The 15653-nt window shown below is 72.2% G+C and overlaps 4 protein-coding genes across 4 annotated transcripts; 2 read left to right on the top strand and 2 right to left on the bottom strand.

The window, feature by feature from the left end:
• Positions 1–282: 282 nt before the first annotated feature.
• AURANDRAFT_64255 (hypothetical protein) lies at positions 283–4787 on the top strand (the record flags this gene model as incomplete). Its single annotated transcript, XM_009038806.1, has 2 exons — positions 283–2864; positions 3068–4787. 2 exons carry the CDS (start codon positions 283–285, stop codon positions 4785–4787), a joined length of 4302 nt encoding a protein of 1433 aa, XP_009037054.1.
• Positions 4788–7453: 2666 nt separating this feature from the next.
• AURANDRAFT_26344 (hypothetical protein) lies at positions 7454–8281 on the bottom strand (the record flags this gene model as incomplete). Its single annotated transcript, XM_009038726.1, has 1 exon — positions 7454–8281. One exon carries the CDS (start codon positions 8279–8281, stop codon positions 7454–7456), a length of 828 nt encoding a protein of 275 aa, XP_009036974.1.
• A 209-nt stretch (positions 8282–8490) lies between these two features.
• Positions 8491–10533, bottom strand: AURANDRAFT_64254 (hypothetical protein; the record flags this gene model as incomplete). The annotated part of the gene is made up of 1 exon (XM_009038725.1): positions 8491–10533. One exon carries the CDS (start codon positions 10531–10533, stop codon positions 8491–8493), a length of 2043 nt encoding a protein of 680 aa, XP_009036973.1.
• A 2003-nt stretch (positions 10534–12536) lies between these two features.
• AURANDRAFT_11394 (hypothetical protein) lies at positions 12537–13853 on the top strand (the record flags this gene model as incomplete). The annotated part of the gene is made up of 2 exons (XM_009038807.1): positions 12537–13469; positions 13545–13853. Coding segments are annotated over 2 exons (1242 nt in total), but the record flags the coding sequence as incomplete, so codon positions are not given.
• Positions 13854–15653: the final 1800 nt, after the last annotated feature.

The raw sequence follows: 15653 nt of genomic DNA, 5'->3' as shown, positions 1-15653 counted from the left end.
CGGCCCAGGTCTCGGCGGGTGCGCCGCCGCACTCGCAGCGGATGCGCAGCTTGAGCGCGAGCTTCTCGGGCGCCGCATCCTCACCCGGGGGCTCGAGGCCGACGAGGGCGACGCTCGACGGCTCGAAGCGCAGGCCGCCGGGTGCGCCCATATTGCTTGAAAGCGTTTTGACAGCGGCGCTGCCCAAGATATGTTGTCCGTGTAACGCAAACTTATTCACGGCGCTCTCTGGCCGGCCAGCTCTCGGGCGCCACACAGAAGTCGACTAGTGCGCGGCGAACCATGGCGTCGACGAAGGTCATGGTGCGCGACAAGGTCGCCGCGGAGCGCGGGGGGCAGCTCCTGACGCTCGACGGCGCCATGGCCCACGCCCTGACCCTGAACCTGAGCGACCGGAACCTGAGCGACGGCGACTGCAAGCACATGGCATCGACACTCCTCGACGAGCTCCGGCGGCGCTTCCAGGAGGTGACCCTCATGCGGAACCGGTCCGCGCTCCTCGAGGTGAACATCAAGCTCCAGGACAACGCCATCGGCGACCGGGGCTGCTCCGCGCTCGTCACCACGCTGCTGCTCACGTCGGGCATCGCGCGGATCAAGAGCCTCCTCCTCCACAACAACCGCATCTCCGACGAGGGCGCCCTGCGCGTCGCGGAGCTGCTCGAGAAGGCGAAGCACCCCGTCGGCGAGGTGCGCCTCGGCGGGAACCCGGCCGTGACGGGCCGCGGCGCGCGCGCGGTCCTCGACGCGGCGCGGCGGCGCGACACGTTCGCGTCGCTGCCGCGGGGCCCCGCGTCGCAGGCGCCGGCCTCCGGCGGCGCCAGCGCCCGGGGCTACGCCGCCGGCGCGCGCTTCTCCCGGCCGAACCCGCACCGGCCCCTGTTCCGGGGCGACGGCGCGCGGCTGTGGCTCCGCGTCGCGGAATTGGACCCGCCGCTCCGGGACGACGAGCTGGCGAACCTCGCCGAGCGCATCGTCGAGGAGGTCACGAAGAAGCGGGAGACGGCGCGCCTGCCGACGACGGGCACGCTCTTCGAGCTGCGCCTGGACCTCCAGGGCGGCGACGTCGCGGACGACGGCGTCCGCGGCCTCGTCGACGCGCTCGCGTCGCTCCGCGACGTCGCCTACGTGCGCGACCTGCGGCTCTACAAGAACCGCGTCGGCGACGGCGGCGCGGCGGCCCTCGCGGAGCTGCTGCAGACCCAGCGCAAGCCCATGGAGGAGCTCCACCTCAGCGACAATCGCGTCACGGACCGCGGCGTCGCGACGCTCCTCGAGGCGGCCCACGCCGTCTACCCCGTCGGCGGCGACGCGCGGCGCCGGGGCTGGCCGCTCTGGCTGAACCTGGAGCGCAACGGCGTCCGCGACGCGCGGCGGTGCCTCGCGGACGCCGCGAAGCGCCTGCGGTGCGGCGTCTGCCTCGCCGAGAAGCGCGCGTGCCGGCGCGACGTCTGCGCCGGGGCCTCCGGCGTCGCGACGGCGGTCCACATGCGCGGCTTCCTGAACCAGGACGCGGCGCCGCGGCTCTGGGACCCGGAGGACGACGCGCCGCCGCCGCCGCGGCGGCCCGCGCGCGACGCGGCGCCGCCGCCGCCGCGCGCGGACCCGGGCCCGCCGCCGCGGCCGCGCATGGCGCCGCGGGGCGGCCAGCTGCTGGCGCCCGACGGCGCCGGCGGCGTCGTGCTCCGCCTCGTCGGCGAGTCGCCGCCGCTCCGCGACGAGGACGCCATCTCCGTCGCGCTGTCGATCACCGTCGAGGTCCGCGAGCGCGCGGCGGGTTTCGGCGAGCCCCTGGCCATGGCCATCCACCTCGACGACAACGCGTTGGGCGACTACGGCGCCATCGCCATCGCCGGCGCGCTCCTGGACGTGTCGACGCTCGTCCGGGTCACGAAGCTGTCGCTCGCGCGGAACCGCATCGGCGACCAGGGCGCGCGCGGCGTCGCGGACCTCGTCGAGAGCCTCGACGAGCCCATCGCCGACGTCGACCTGTCGCACAACCGGCTCACGAAGTGCGACACCCTCGTCACGGCGGCCGCGGGCCGCTACCCGGCGCCGGGGAGAACCGGGAAGCGAAGGCCGCTCAAGCTCCGCGTGTCGCACAACCTCATCCCCCTCGACGACCTCCACCGCACGATCCACCTCGCGAAGAAGCTCGGGCTGCCCCTCTGCTTCGAGGAGAAGTTCGCCGGCGCGCCGCCGGGCTGCGCGCTCCACCTCGCCGACTTCATGACGCAGGCCGACGACCCCTCGGCGCTCGAGCCGCGCGGCCGGCCGCCCGCGAAGCCGCCGGCGCCCAAGCCCGCGCCGCAAAAGCCCGCGCCGCAAAAGCCCGCGCCGGCGCCGAAGAAGCCCGCCGAGCCCACGTCCGTGCTCGCGCGGAAGAAGAAGCCCGCGCCGCCGCCGGAGCCCGTGGACGACGGGCCCGGCGACGACGAGACCGACGAGGAGAAGGCCCTCGAGGCCCAGATCGCGGCCCTCCAGTCCCAGCTCGCCCAGAAGAAGCGGGCCAAGAGCCCCGCGCCGCCGAAGCGGGCCAAGAGCCCCGCGCCGCCGAAGCGCGACGCGGCGCCGCCGCGCGCGCGGACGCCGCCGCGGGCCGCGAGCCCGCCGCCGCGGCCCGCGACGCCCGACGACGACGACGACGTGCCCGGCGCCGAGCCGCTCGTCGCGGACGCGGCGCCGCTCCTCGGCCGCATCGCCGCGGGCCGCGGCGTCGCGGACGCCGCCGCGGCGCCGCAAAAGCCCAAGGCCGCGCCCAAGGCCGCGCCCAAGCCCAAGCCGCCCGGGTCCGGCCCCCTCGTCGGCGCGTCCATGCGCACCTACGGCTACAGCGAGAAGCACGCCAAGTGGATCGAGGGCGCGTTCCTTCCAGGGCGGGAAAAGAGAGCGAAATTCCCAACTTCAAAGGCTCCTATCTCGGCCGTTTTCCACTCGTTTTGGCTGATTTTTGGACGAGCGATCATCTCTCGGAACGATCTCGAAGCGTGGATGTTTTCTTTCCGGGAACGCGCGCGCACGAACCACTTATGATGAAGCGACGTTGAATCACTCTGTTCCTGCCCAGGTTCCTCCGGTGCGAAAAGCGCGCGCCGCTCGGCGCCGACGGCGAGAGCTGGGTGCTCTTCGAGCCGTCGGACGTCTACAAGTACGGCCTCCGCGGGTCCCTCCAGCCCGCGGAGCAGCGGAGCCTGCAGGACCGCATGCTCCGCAAGGGCTGCGTGTCCATCGTCACCGTCGCGCCGCGGAAAGATTCGACGGCCGTGTCCGTCCTCGCGTGTCTGGAGTCGCTCCAGGACTACTCCCAGGAGCAGATCCGCGCCATCCTCGACGCCTGCATGGACGACGTGCTGGAGTACCGCGCGGCCAAGGGCAAGAAGCCCAAGGATGCCGACGCGCGCGCGGCCGTCGCGTCCGAGGACGCGCGCGAACCGGCCGCGGACGACTTCGAGCGGTCCAAGGAGGACCTCGAGCAGGCCGTCGCGGCGGAGAAGAAGAAGAAGCCCAAGAAGAAGAAGCCCAAGAAGGCGCCGGCGCCGCCCGCGGACGCGGCGGCGCCGTCGGCGACGCGCGACGACGCGCCCGCGCCCGAGAAGGAGCCCGAGGCGCCCGCGGAAACGGAGCCGCCCGCGAAGGCGCCGGCGCCCGTCGTCAAGGCGCCGGCGCCCGTCGTCAAGGCGCCGGCGCCCGTCGCGAAGGCGCCGGAGCCGAAGCGCGAGAGCGCCGTCGAGCTGCAGAAGCGCGTCGAGCGCGAGCGGCTCGAGTCCACGCTCGAAAAGGCCCGGGCGCTCGAGGAGGCGGCCGCGGCGTCCGCGGCGCGCGACGCCGAGACGGCGGCCAGGGTCGGCTGCGCGTCGCTCGTCGCGTCCCTCGACGCGCTCGGCCGCGACGAGTGGGACTACGTCGTCGGCTCCGTCGACGGCGGCGACGGCGACAACGTGTCCACGGTGCTCGACGCGTTCCTGCCCGCCTTCAAGGAGCTCGGCGACGCCGCGCTCCAGGGCGCCGCCGTCGCCTGCGTGCTCGACGGCGCCAAGGCGGGCCCCGCGGGCGACCTCGCGGATTTCGTGGCCGCGGCGCGCGCCGCCGTGCCCGAGCTCCGCGACGACGCGGGCAGCGACCCCGAGGAGGCGCACCCGGACCCCGGCGGCGAGGGCGACGACGACGACGAGCAGACGCCCATGGCGCCCCACGTGCTCCGCAAGTGGGCCAGGGTCGTCGCGAAGGCGAAGCGCCGCGAGTCGAACAAGGCCTTCGAGGCGCCCGCCGCGCTCGCGGCCGTCGTCCTGCACCGCCGCGCGGCCGCCGCGGCGCGCAGAGCCGCCGTCGTGGCGCTGCTCCGGGGCGCCACGGTGCAGGACCTCGGCGACGACGACTTCGCGGCGGCCTGGGAGCTCAAGGGCCGCGACGCCAGGGCCGCGGCCGAGTGGCTCGCGGCGCGCAGTGGCACCGCGGAGATGACGCGCGCGGCCCTCCGCAAGGCCCCCGCCAAGCGCGTGAGCGCCGAGGACGCCGCCAAGGCGAAGCGCAAGAAGGACCGCGAGGACGCGCGGCTCCGGGAGCAGCTCCTCGAGCGCTACGGGTCGCGGCCGTCGAACGGCGGCTGGAAGAGCTCGATCCGGTCGCCGAACATCGTCTACGGCAAGGAGAGCTCCAAGATCCGCTACTTCGAGGGCAAGGTCGTGTCGACGTCCGGCCAGAAGGAGGTCATCATCAAGGACGACAGCGACGCGACGAAGGTGCCCCAGGTCGTCAAGAAGAACGGCACGGTCCGCGCGGCCAAGTAGGCGCCCGTTCTTTCGGGGGGCTAACTATCGCACGGCGCCCCCGCGCGCCGCGTCCATGGCCGCGGCGTAGTCCGCGTAGGCCGCGCCGTCGGGCATGCGCATGGCGCCGTCGGGCGCGCGCGTCGCGCCGTTCATGGCCGCCTCGATGGACGCGTAGGTGAAGCCGAGCATCTCCGACTCGTCGCCGCCGAGCACGGAGAGCGACTCCGCGAGCACGACGACGAGGCCGTCCGCGCGGCGCTCGAGGCGCTCCCTCTCCTCGGGCTCCGCGGTCGCGGCCCGGGCGCGCAGGATGTGGATCTCCTCGAGCATGTCCGCGTTCTTGTCGAGGATCTCGTCGACGGGCGCGCCGAGGAGCACGGGGTGGTCGCCCCGCAGCTCGAAGTCGAGCGCCACCTCCTCGTGCAAGGACGCGTCCATGTCGCCGTGGAATCGCGCGCGTTCGGGCGGCACGAAGTCGTCCTCGTCGAAGTAGGGGCTCTGGTGTTTCTTCCGCCTCGTCGCCGCCTTCTTCGCCTTGGGCGGCCGCGGCGACCGGGACCGCGCCCGCGCGGCCGGCGGCGCCGGCGCCGGCGGGGCGGCGACGGCCGCCGGCGCGGCGACGACGGCCGCCGGCCGCGGCGCGACGGGCGCGTAGCCGCGCGGCGGCGGCGCGAAGCCCGGCGGCGGCGGCGAGAAGCGGCCCGGCGGCGCGAAGCCCTGCGGCGGCGGCGAGAAGCGGCCCTGCGGCGCGAAGCCCTGCGGCGGCGGCGAGAAGCGGCCCTGCGGCGCGAAGCCCTGCGGCGGCGGCGAGGAGCGGCCCTGCGGCGCGAAGCCCTGCGGCGGCGGCGAGAAGCGGCCGGGCTGCTGCCGCTGCTGCTGCTGCGCGAGGAAGTTGGCGAAGGCCAGCTGCTGCTGCTGCTGCTGCTGCAGCGGGCTCGGGAAGGCCGGCGGCTGCTGCAGCGGGTGCTGCTGCCAGGGCGCGCCCGGAAACGCGGGCGCGATGGGCGCCGGCGCGATGGGGACGGGCTGCCGCGGCGCGATGGGCACGGGCTGCCGCGGCGCGATGGGCACGGGCTGCCGCGGCGCGATGGGCACGGGCTGCCGCGGCGCGATGGGCACGGGCTGCCGCGTCAGCGCCTCGCTCGCTGCGACCGCCTCCTGCAGGCGCAGGAAGAGGTCGCCGTTGCCGGACTTCGCCGGAGGAGCCTCGGCTGCCTCGGCCATCGTTCAAAGCGAAATTCAAGCACTGCGAGGCGGAGTGCATCGTGTTATCGTGCCTGCAACACTGGCGCGACACCGCCTGCCGTCGAACCTGGCCGTCGCCGCTGCGCGCGCCGGCCGACGCGTTCGAGTCGTCACAAGACCCACCGCCACACACACCGCGCCGCGCCACCGCGACCCGCGCCTCGAAGAAAAACACCCATGGGCGGCTTCGGGTCCGCGGACCCCAAGGCGTCGCAGCGCGCGCTCCTGGACCAGCTCATGGGCGCCGAGCGCGACCTCGACCTCGAGTCCAAGGCGAAGAAGAAGTTCTGGGAGAAGGACGTCTGCAAGCTCTACCTGGCGGGCCTGAGCCCCTACAAGCTGCTCAAGGAGACCAGGGGCTTTGTGGCGAACGGCTACGACGTCTGGGTGAAGCACGCGTACGCCTACGCGCTGCGCCTCGACTGCCGGCCCGACGACGTGGACTGCGAGCGGTGGAAGGTCGACCACAACCTCAAGGCCCAGTACGACGCCCTCGACGACGAGACCAAGGCCAAGTACGGCTACGAGCGCGTGCTCTACGACTGCGTCCATTCTTTGGTAAAACAGGGCGACCGCCGCATCGCGAACCAAAAAGAGAAGATCGAGGTGAAGAACGTGACGATCACGGACGACGTCGTCGCGAAGATCGCCGAGCTCGACGCGGCCTACCGGGCCAAGACGGAGGAATCCGAGACGCTCGGCGAGGTCGGCGAGATCGAGGAGTCGATGCGCGCCATGGGCGAGGCGGACGAGATCCGCAAGGCCAAGGTCGACCTCGAGACCAAGTGCATGGGCGGCGAGGGCACGAAGCGTTTTGTGGTGTGCCAGACGACGGGCGACCTCATCGAGGCCGCGGCCGCCGCCGACGACGCGTGGATGGCGAGCCACTTCGAGTCCGCGGACTTCCAGGGCTGGAAGCTGCTCCGCGAGACCTGCGCGAAACTCAAGCTCCAGCGCGACGGCCGGGGGCCGCCGCGCCACGCGCCGGGCTACGAGCTGGGCCGGGGCGGCGAGGCCGCGGAGCGCGAACGGCTCCGCGACGAGGGCCGCGCGCGGCCGCCGCCGCCGCGGCCGCCGCCGGCGCGGCGCGACCGCGACCGGCCCCGGTCGCGGAGCCGCGACCGGGGCCGCGACCGCCGGTACGACGACCGCCGCGACGACTACCGCCGCCGCGACGACGGCTACGACCGGCGCCGCGACGACGACCGGGGCCGCGACCGCGTCCGCCGCGACGACGGCTACGACCGGCGCCGCGACGACCGGGACCGCGACTACGACCGGCGGCCGACCTACCGCCGCGAGCCCGAGCCCGGCGAGGCGCCCGTCTACCGCCGCGAGCCCGAGCCCGGCGAGGCGCCCGCCTACCGCCGCGACGCGCCGCCGCACTACCGCCGCGAGAACCGCGAGCCCGAGCCCGGGGAGGCCTAAACAACGTGTCCCTATTTACGCGGCTTCTTGGCGCCGCCGCCCTTGGCGCCGCCGCCCTTGCGCTTCTTGCCCCCGGCCTTGCCGCGCTGGGGGTTGAAACTCTTCATGTCGTCGATGGACCGCGCGTCGCTCTTCTTCTTGCCCTTCTGGACGCCGCCGTAGCCCCACTTCTTGTCCTTGTTCTTCTGCTTGCCGCTCTTGCCCGGCCGGGGCGGGCCGTCGTCGCCGTCGCCGTCCGCGAGGCCGCCGCCGCGGCGCTGCTTCGCCTCCTTGCGCCAGTCCTCGACCTCGCGGAGCTCGGCCTTCTTCTTCGCGCTCTTCTCCGCGACCTTCTCGGCCTGGAGGGCCTTGGCGTACTTGACCTCGGCCTGGCGCCGCTTCCGCTGCTCGAACGCGTCCATCTTCTTCTGCTGGAAGAGCAGGTTCTCCTTGACTTTGGCCATGTGGCCGTCGCTCTTGGTCATCTCGCAGAAGAAGTCCTTGGGCCGCTTGTAGGGCTCGCCGAGCGCCCGGAGCTTGTCGCGGCCCTCGCGGACGAGGCCGAGCGCCATGTTGTAGAACGCGACCTCGCGCTCGAGGTCGTCGTCCGTCGCCGCGGAGAGCGGCTCCGGCGCCGTGAGCACGAGCGTCTCGAGCCAGGGCGCGCCGCCGGGCAGGATCGTCTTCGCCGCGCGCTCGAGGCCCGCGCGGTCGCTCGCCGCCGTCGCGCGCGCCGACGCGAGCTGCGCGCGCGCGCCGCCGCCGGCGCGGCTCTCGGCGAGGGCGCGGCGCTCCGCGGCGTCCTCGTCGTCGCTGTCGTCGCTGTCGCTGGCCTCGCCGGGTCGCGCCGCGCGCTTCATTGCCGAGCGATGCGCGGGGAGAGTGGGCGTGCCAGATGCGCGGCGTGCAAAGGCGTGCGAGACGGAGCGCTTCGGCCTATCGCCTGTACGCCTGGGAGACAGCTGCAGCTTCCGGAGCTCGGCGTCACCATGTCGTCACCGTCGGCCTCGAGCTCAGCACTCCCTCCAGCGCGCCTCCCAGCGAGGCTCGCCACGCCACACCAGAAATACTATGCGTCCCCGCCCCTCGGCGAGAGCCCCCGGCCGAGGTCGCGCCGCGCGCCGAACGCCATCTCGGGCCGGCCCGGCGGCCGCGGCGCGCGTTTCGGCTTGGGCTCGTCCGCTTCCGCGGGCGCGGGCGGCGCGGGCGGCGGCCGCTCCGAGTCGCGGGACTCGGAGAGCATGCGCCGCGTGCGCAGGTCCTCGAGCGCGCGCTCGCGCTCCGCGTTCTCGCGCTGGAGCGCGTCGACCTGCGCGAGCAGCTCCTCCTTGCGCTTCAGTTTTTTCCGCCGCGCCGCGTCGATCTTCGCGTCGATGCGCTCGAGCTCCTGGTGCTGCGCGTCGAGCTGGCAGCGCCGCTCGTGCGTGTGCTGCTTCGCCATCTCCTTCTCCTTCTCGACGAGCGCGGCGAAGTCCGCGTGGGCTTTTCGAATCTTGGCCTCCTTGTCGCGTTTCAACTTCTCGAACTGCTTGTCGAGCGCCTCGACCTTGAGCTCGTGCTGGCGCGTCATGTCGGCCTTCTTGCCCGACGACTCGGCGACCTCCTGCTCCAGGGCCTCCGTCTCCGCGACGAGGCGCGCGGTGTTGCGGTTGACGGTTTCGCACTCGTCGCGGAGCTTCGCCTCCTCGGCCGCGACGGCCATGTATTGGGCCATGGCCGCCGCGTTCTGCTCCTTCATCTTCGTGATGGCGTCGGCGTGCTTCGCCTCGAGGTCCGCCGTCTTGGCCTCGAGCTTCGCGGAGAAGGCGTCGCGCTCGCGCTGCGCGTCGGCCTCGAGCCGCTTGAGGACCTCCGCGAGCTCCGCGTCGTACTTGGCCCTGATGGGCGCGACGAGCTTGTCGATCTTCGCCGGCTTCGCCGCCTCCTGCTCCGCGAGGAACTTGGCCTGGTAGGCCGCGCGCTCGCGCTCGTACGCGGCCTGCGCCTCGCGTTCCTCGGCCTCGACCTTCTCGCGGTCGAGCTGCAGGTGCCGCTCGTGCTCGACGACGAGCTCCGCGGTCTTGATGTGCTCCTCGCGCTTCAACTCCGCCTCCTCGACCTGGCGCCGCTGCTTGAGGCGGTCGCACTCGACCTCGTGCGCTTTCCGCTCCGCCTCGAGCGCGGCCTTGTGCTCGTCCCAGAGCTTGCGCAGGTCCGCGTCGTGGGCCTCCTGCTTCGCCTTGAGCTTCTTCGTGTTCTCCTCGCGCAGGTCGCTGAGCTGCTGCTCCATCTGCGCGTCGGCTTTCTGCTGCTCCTGCCGGAGGACGATCTCGTGCTCCGCGAGGATCGTCCGCCGCTCCCGCTCGAGCTCCTCCTCGAGCTCCCGCTCCTTCTTCGCGAGGTCGTCGCGGTTCGCGGAGATGAGGCGGTGCACCTCGGGCTCGAGCGCCTTGATGACCTTGGCCTTGATGCCCGCGCGCCGCTTCTCGACGACGGCCTCGAGCTCCTTTTGCTCCGCGGCCTTCCACTCGGCCATCTGCTTTTCCAAATCGCGCCGCCCAGCCTCCCGCGCCGCGGCGACGCGCTGCTCCCGGAGCCCGTCGGCGCGGTCGATGACGGACCGGAGGTCGCGGCGGCGGCGCTCGAGCTTGGCCACGTCGTCCTTGAGGGTGGCCTTGAGGTCCTCCTGCTTCTTCAGCGCGGCCGCGTGCTCGACGCGCTGCGCCTCGAGCTTCGCGTCCCACTCGGCCTTGACGGCCGCGACCTCGGCGGCGCGGTCCTCGCGCGCGTGCTTGAGCTCGAGGCGCCGCGTCCGCACGAGGTCGCGCGCCTCGGCGAGCTCGCCGTGGAGCACGTTCAGCTGCCGCTGCACGGCCTCGAAGGTCTCCGCGTCGCCGGCCCGGGCACCGGCGCGGGGCGCCGGCGCCGGCGTAGTTGCGTCGTCGTCGAGCGCCTCGTCCCAGACGTAGCGCGCCGACGACGACGCGCCGCCGCTCGCGGCGTCCCCGGCGGCACCGCCGCGCACCGGGGCGGCACCGCGCGCGCGGCGCTCGGCCCGCGACGCGCCCCGCGACGGCGGGTGCTCGGCCTCGCCGTCGAGCTCGTCCCAGATGAACTTCTTCTCGCCACTCATGGCTAGCGTTCCACGACGATCATCGCGTCCGGCGGGCAGCCATCTTTATTCGAAATGCGAGTTTGAACTTCAACATGTCCGATCGGTCGGCCATCTCGGTCGGCCCGATGGGATCCTGATGGGCTGCCTCGCAGCGGTGGTGTTGGTGACCTCATGAGATGCCTCGCGGCGCGAGCCCGTGCGCGTAAGACGGCGGTCGACACTTGGTGACCTCATGAGATGCCTCGCGGCGCTCGTGTGGCTGCCCGTCGTCGCGTCCCAGCAGGTCCCGCAAGAGCTGCTTCGCGTGCCTGTCGCAAAATGGAACTTGCAAAACGCGCCGCCGAAGCCGGACCCGCGCGCTGTCTGCCCGCCGCGCGCCAAGGGCGACGTCAACGTCTTCTCCGTCGTCGCGGCAGTCGACGCGCCGCTCGGCGACCGCGACGCGCCGCTCGGCGACGGCGACGCGCCGCTCGGCGACGGCTGGCCGGAGTGGTTCAGGTTCCACGCCGTCGACGACGCCGCGATGCGGCGAAGCGCGGCGGGCCTCGGCGCGCTCCTCGCGGGCGCCGGCGCGCGGGGCTTCGCCGGCGCCCTGGCGCGGCTGCGGCCGCGCGCGTTCCGGGCGGAGCTCTGGCGCTACGCCGCGCTCTGGGCCTGCGGCGGCTGGTTCGTCGACGCGCGGCTCCATTTGGCGGGATCCGTCGACGACCTCGTCGTCGCCAGCCGCGCTCGCGGCGGCTGGCACAAGCGGCTCCAAGTCGTCACCGACGCCGACGGCTCGCTCTGGCCGGGCTTCCTCGCGGCGCCGAAGCCGGGGCACCCGGCGCTGCTGAGGGCCGTCGCGGCCGTCGTCGACAACGTGCGCGCCGCGCGGAACTTCTCGGACCGGCCGGGCGACCGACATCGCTACGTCGCCGGCTCGGGCGTCCTGTCCGCAGCCGTCGTGTCCGACGCCGACGACTGGACGAGCGCGCTCCGGCGCAACGCGTCCCGCGTGTCCGTCGACGACGGCGCGCGCGCCGGCGCGCCCCTCTTCGTCGAGCTCCACTACGACCGCGACGAGGCGGACGCCGCCGCGCTCTTCGAAGACGGGCGCGCCTACTGCGCGCGCCCGTGCGCGTGAGACGGCGGTCGAGAGTTCTTAGAGCGCGAGCGTCTCCATGGCGATGAGCCGCTCCTTCGCGGCGGCGAGCTCGGCCTCGAGGCGCGCCTCGAGGGGCGCGCTCGCGTCGACGGGCGCCTCGGCGAAGCGGCCGCCGTCGAACTTCGACGCGTCGCGGACCTTGGCCGCCGCGGCCTCGTAGCGCCGCTGCACGGCCTCGATCTCGCCCCGGAGCGCGGCGGCGCGGTCCGACTCCGGCGCCTCGTCCTCGAGGGCCAGCACGTCCTCGAGGCGGTGGAGCAGCTCGTCGGGCTCGAGCGCCGGCTTGAGGAAGTGGTCCGACCGCCACGCGCTCTCGTCGGAGAGCTCGGCGTTGAGCGCCGCGGCGGCCTCGGGGCCCCAGCCCAGGCCGGAGCCGCTCGCGACGAACCCGCGCGCGTAGTTGAGCAGCTTGACGGCGCCGTAGAAGTCGACGCGCGCCGCCCGCGCGACGGCGGCGAGGTCGAAGCCCCGGGACGCGTCGAAGGCCAGAGCCTCCTCGGCGGTGGCGAAGAGGCGCGACACATCCGTCACGGCGGCGATCTGGGGCTCGCTGTCCGCCTCCTCGGCGTCGCTCCACGTGTCGTTCTCGTCATCGATGGTCGCAGCCATACCCGAGGTCGATCGCTGAAAGCAGTTTGCGCTGGACTGTTGTTGAGGTCGCCCTTACCCCTCGCAGCGCAACGATTAAGCTGCCCGCCTCGGCACGATGGCGGACAAGCAGCTCGAGAACGAGCGGCAGATCATCGAGACCTACATGCAGGAGCACGGCTTGGAGACGACGCTCAACGACGTCGTCAACAACATCGTCAAGACGCGCCCCGCCGACCCCTACGTGAAGCTCGGCCAGAGCCTGCTGCGGAGCAGCGAGACGGCGAACTCGATCACGGCCGTGCGCGCGACGGAGGTGTTGAACGGCCACGGCACGCCCGCCCTCGAGGTCGAGGTCGAGACGCAGCAGGGCAAGTTCCGGGCCATCTCCGGCCTCGGCCCCTTCGACGACGACGAGGACCGCCACGGCGGCTTCGGGCTCAAGAAGGCCGCGGACAGCGTCAAGGCCGTGCTCGCCGACAAGCTCGTCAACGTCGACGTGACGAACATGGAGGCCATCGACGCCCTGCTCCTGGGCGAGGACGCGCCGGCGAACGCGGTCCTCGCGCTGTCCGTGGCGTGCTGCAAGGCGGCCGCGCGCCACGGCGGGCTCGAGGTCCACGAGCACGTCGCCGCTTTGGCCGCGTCGGCGGGCGGCGTGCTGCCCATGCCCACGGTCGCCGTCGTCAACGGCGGCTCCTACGGCACGTCGACGAGCTGCCCCTTCGAGGAGGTGTCCGTCGTGCCCGTCGCCGCGCGGTCGCTCGAGGACGCGCTCGAGGTCTGCGCGTCCGTGTTCCGGCGGATCCCCGAGGCCTGCGCGGCCGCGGGCCTGCCGAAGCCGGGCCTGGGCACGCGGGGCGGCTACGCCGTCGAGGTGGCGACGCCCGGCGACGCCGTCAAGGTCGTCCACGAGGCCATCAAGCTCGCGTCCGCGGAGGAGAGCGTGAAGATCGCGGTCGACGTCGGCGCGCCCGCGTACGCGAAGCAGCACGAGGACGAGGAGGAGACGACGGTCTATGATTTGGCCCACTTCGAGGGTCTGGAGACGCCGCCGCCGCCCAAGTCGGCGGACGAGATGGTCGAGGCGTACTTCGACCTGCTGCTCAACTACCCGGTCATCGGCCTCGAGGACCCGTTCCTCTCCAAGGACATCTTCGCGTTTTTGAAGCTGAAGGAGCGCCTCGACCTCGAGGCGGCGCGGGCCGCGGAGCCCACGGACGTCGACGGCGAGAACCCGGACGACATGATCTTACGGCTGGCGCCCCTCGGCGGCGACGACGCGTGCACGCTCCAGCTCGTCGGCGACGTCGTCTGCGAGAACACGGACGACATCGACAAGTACGACGAGCAGAAGACGATCAACACGCTCTGCCTGACGCTGAGCAAGGGCAAGACCGTTTCCGGGGCCATCGACCTCGTCAAGGCCGCGCGGTCCAAGGGCTGGGGCGTCGTCGTCTCGGCGGAGACCGCGCGGCCCGAGAGCGACGACGCGTTCGCGGCGCACTTCGCCGTCGGCGTCCGCTCGGGCCAGTTCAAGGCCGGGGGGCTCGGCGGCCTCGAGCACGCAAACAAGTACAACGAGCTCCTCCGGATAGCCGGCGAGGCCAACGCGCCGCCGTTCATCGCCGGCGAGTACCGCGCGGCGAACAACGTCTAGGACACCGCGCGGACCCGTCGTCGGGGCCGGCTAACGCGACACCGGCGGAGCGGGCCGACTAGGTTAGTTCGGCTCAAAGCTCGATGATGTGATAGGCTTCCGCCAGGGCGCGCTTCCGAATCGCCGCGGCCTCGGCGCGCTCCGCCGCGGTCTCGGGCCTGAGCTGCGCGTGGGGGTAGCTTTGGAAACCGTAGCTTTCGATACCATTCCATTTTTCGAGGCTGCGTTCGTCGGTGGTGGTGTCCATGTAGACGTTGACCCAGCCGTAGGGCGTCACATTCCGGACGACGCCCGCGATCCCCGTCGAGATGACGACGACGCGGTCGCCCTTGGCGGCCGCGTAGGGCTCCTCCGACGCGGGCGAGGACGTCTCGTCCTCGGGGCGCGACGTCGTCATCTCGACGGGGATCCCGGGCGTCTCGTCCTCGGGGCGCGACGCGACGTCGACGTCCGGCGTGCCCGCGGGGTCCTCGGGCGACGCGTCCTGCCGAAGGACGCGGCGGGCGACGCAGTGGGGCTTGTGCCGGGGCCACGCCTTGCGTTGGCAGGCTTTGCTGCCTAAAGAAACGGGGCGGTCGCCGCCCGCCGAAAGAAGCAAAGGACGGGGACGCCGCGCGGCTTAGAAGACCCGCTCGCAGCCAGCACAGAGCTGGTGCTGATGCGCTGGGCCGCTCTTTTCGGGGCGCGAGCCACAGGTTGCACAGGACGGGAAGATGTCATAACCGACGGATTTCCACAGGACGAATTTCCATTGCTTGCCAGCGCGTTCTCGCTCCATAACGAGCGAGTAAGTGCCGCAAGCGGTCATGGCCCAATTTTGCGCGATAGATCTGTGAACGAGATCATCGGCGGCTACGTCCAACAGGTCGACGGACGTCCAGGGAATCGTCGGGTCTCTCTTGACAAAGGTAATTTCCCGACACGACGTGTCTGTTTCGTTCATCCTGGCGCAGCACGGGCACACGACCATCACCGCGTCGGGCCGTTCCAGGAATCGTCGGTTTAGATCGTCGAAGCAGCCCCGCGAGATCTTCCCCGGAAAACCTACGCCGCGCGGCGATGACGACGCGGTCGATGTCCCGGTCGAGCTCTCTCGAAAGTCGCCACGGCCACGGGACGCTGCTCGAGGCTATCTGGGTGGATCGTAAATCGATTGGTCTCGTCGCCACGCTTTACAGCCGCCATGTGTTCTTCGTGCAACGGCGCTTGGATGCGTCTGAACTCGGGACCGTGCTGCGGATGACACGCGAGCCTGTTGACCGCGTCGATCTGCGGGATGATGTTCATCGGATCGATCGTGTCGTCGCGATGCGGCGGGACCACGTCCGCGCCGACGAAGAGCTCTGGATGCCTGTCTTCGAACTCGAGCACGGCCTGGAAGTCGCACGCGTCGACCAGCGGCCTCGACACGCGGATGTTGCGAAGAGACAGCAATCGCTTGGGACGATCTCGGGGGCGCACGGACATCCACTGGGCCTTGAATTTCTTCGATATGTCTACGATTTCAGCGGCATAGCGACCTTGGGCTGCATCCAGTGCCGCGTCGTCGAGATCCACGGTTCTCACAGGCCACTCTCGAGGCGCCGCTGGTTGATCGGCTGCCCGGTCCGCGCCGCGCTGGTTTCGCTTCTTCGCCGATTTCTTCCCCATCAGGAGGAGCTTGCGCCCCGACGAACCACCATGCCGGCCCCAGCTGCAGGCGACGGCATTGAAGCTTATGCTGCCCTTCATCACCGTATTGACACC

Source organism: Aureococcus anophagefferens (genome assembly GCF_000186865.1).
Source record: "Aureococcus anophagefferens unplaced genomic scaffold AURANscaffold_9, whole genome shotgun sequence".
Lineage (NCBI taxonomy): Eukaryota > Pelagophyceae > Pelagomonadales > Pelagomonadaceae > Aureococcus > Aureococcus anophagefferens.
Note: the sequence above shows the minus strand (reverse complement) of the source record. Positions and strands in the feature narration are given on the sequence as shown.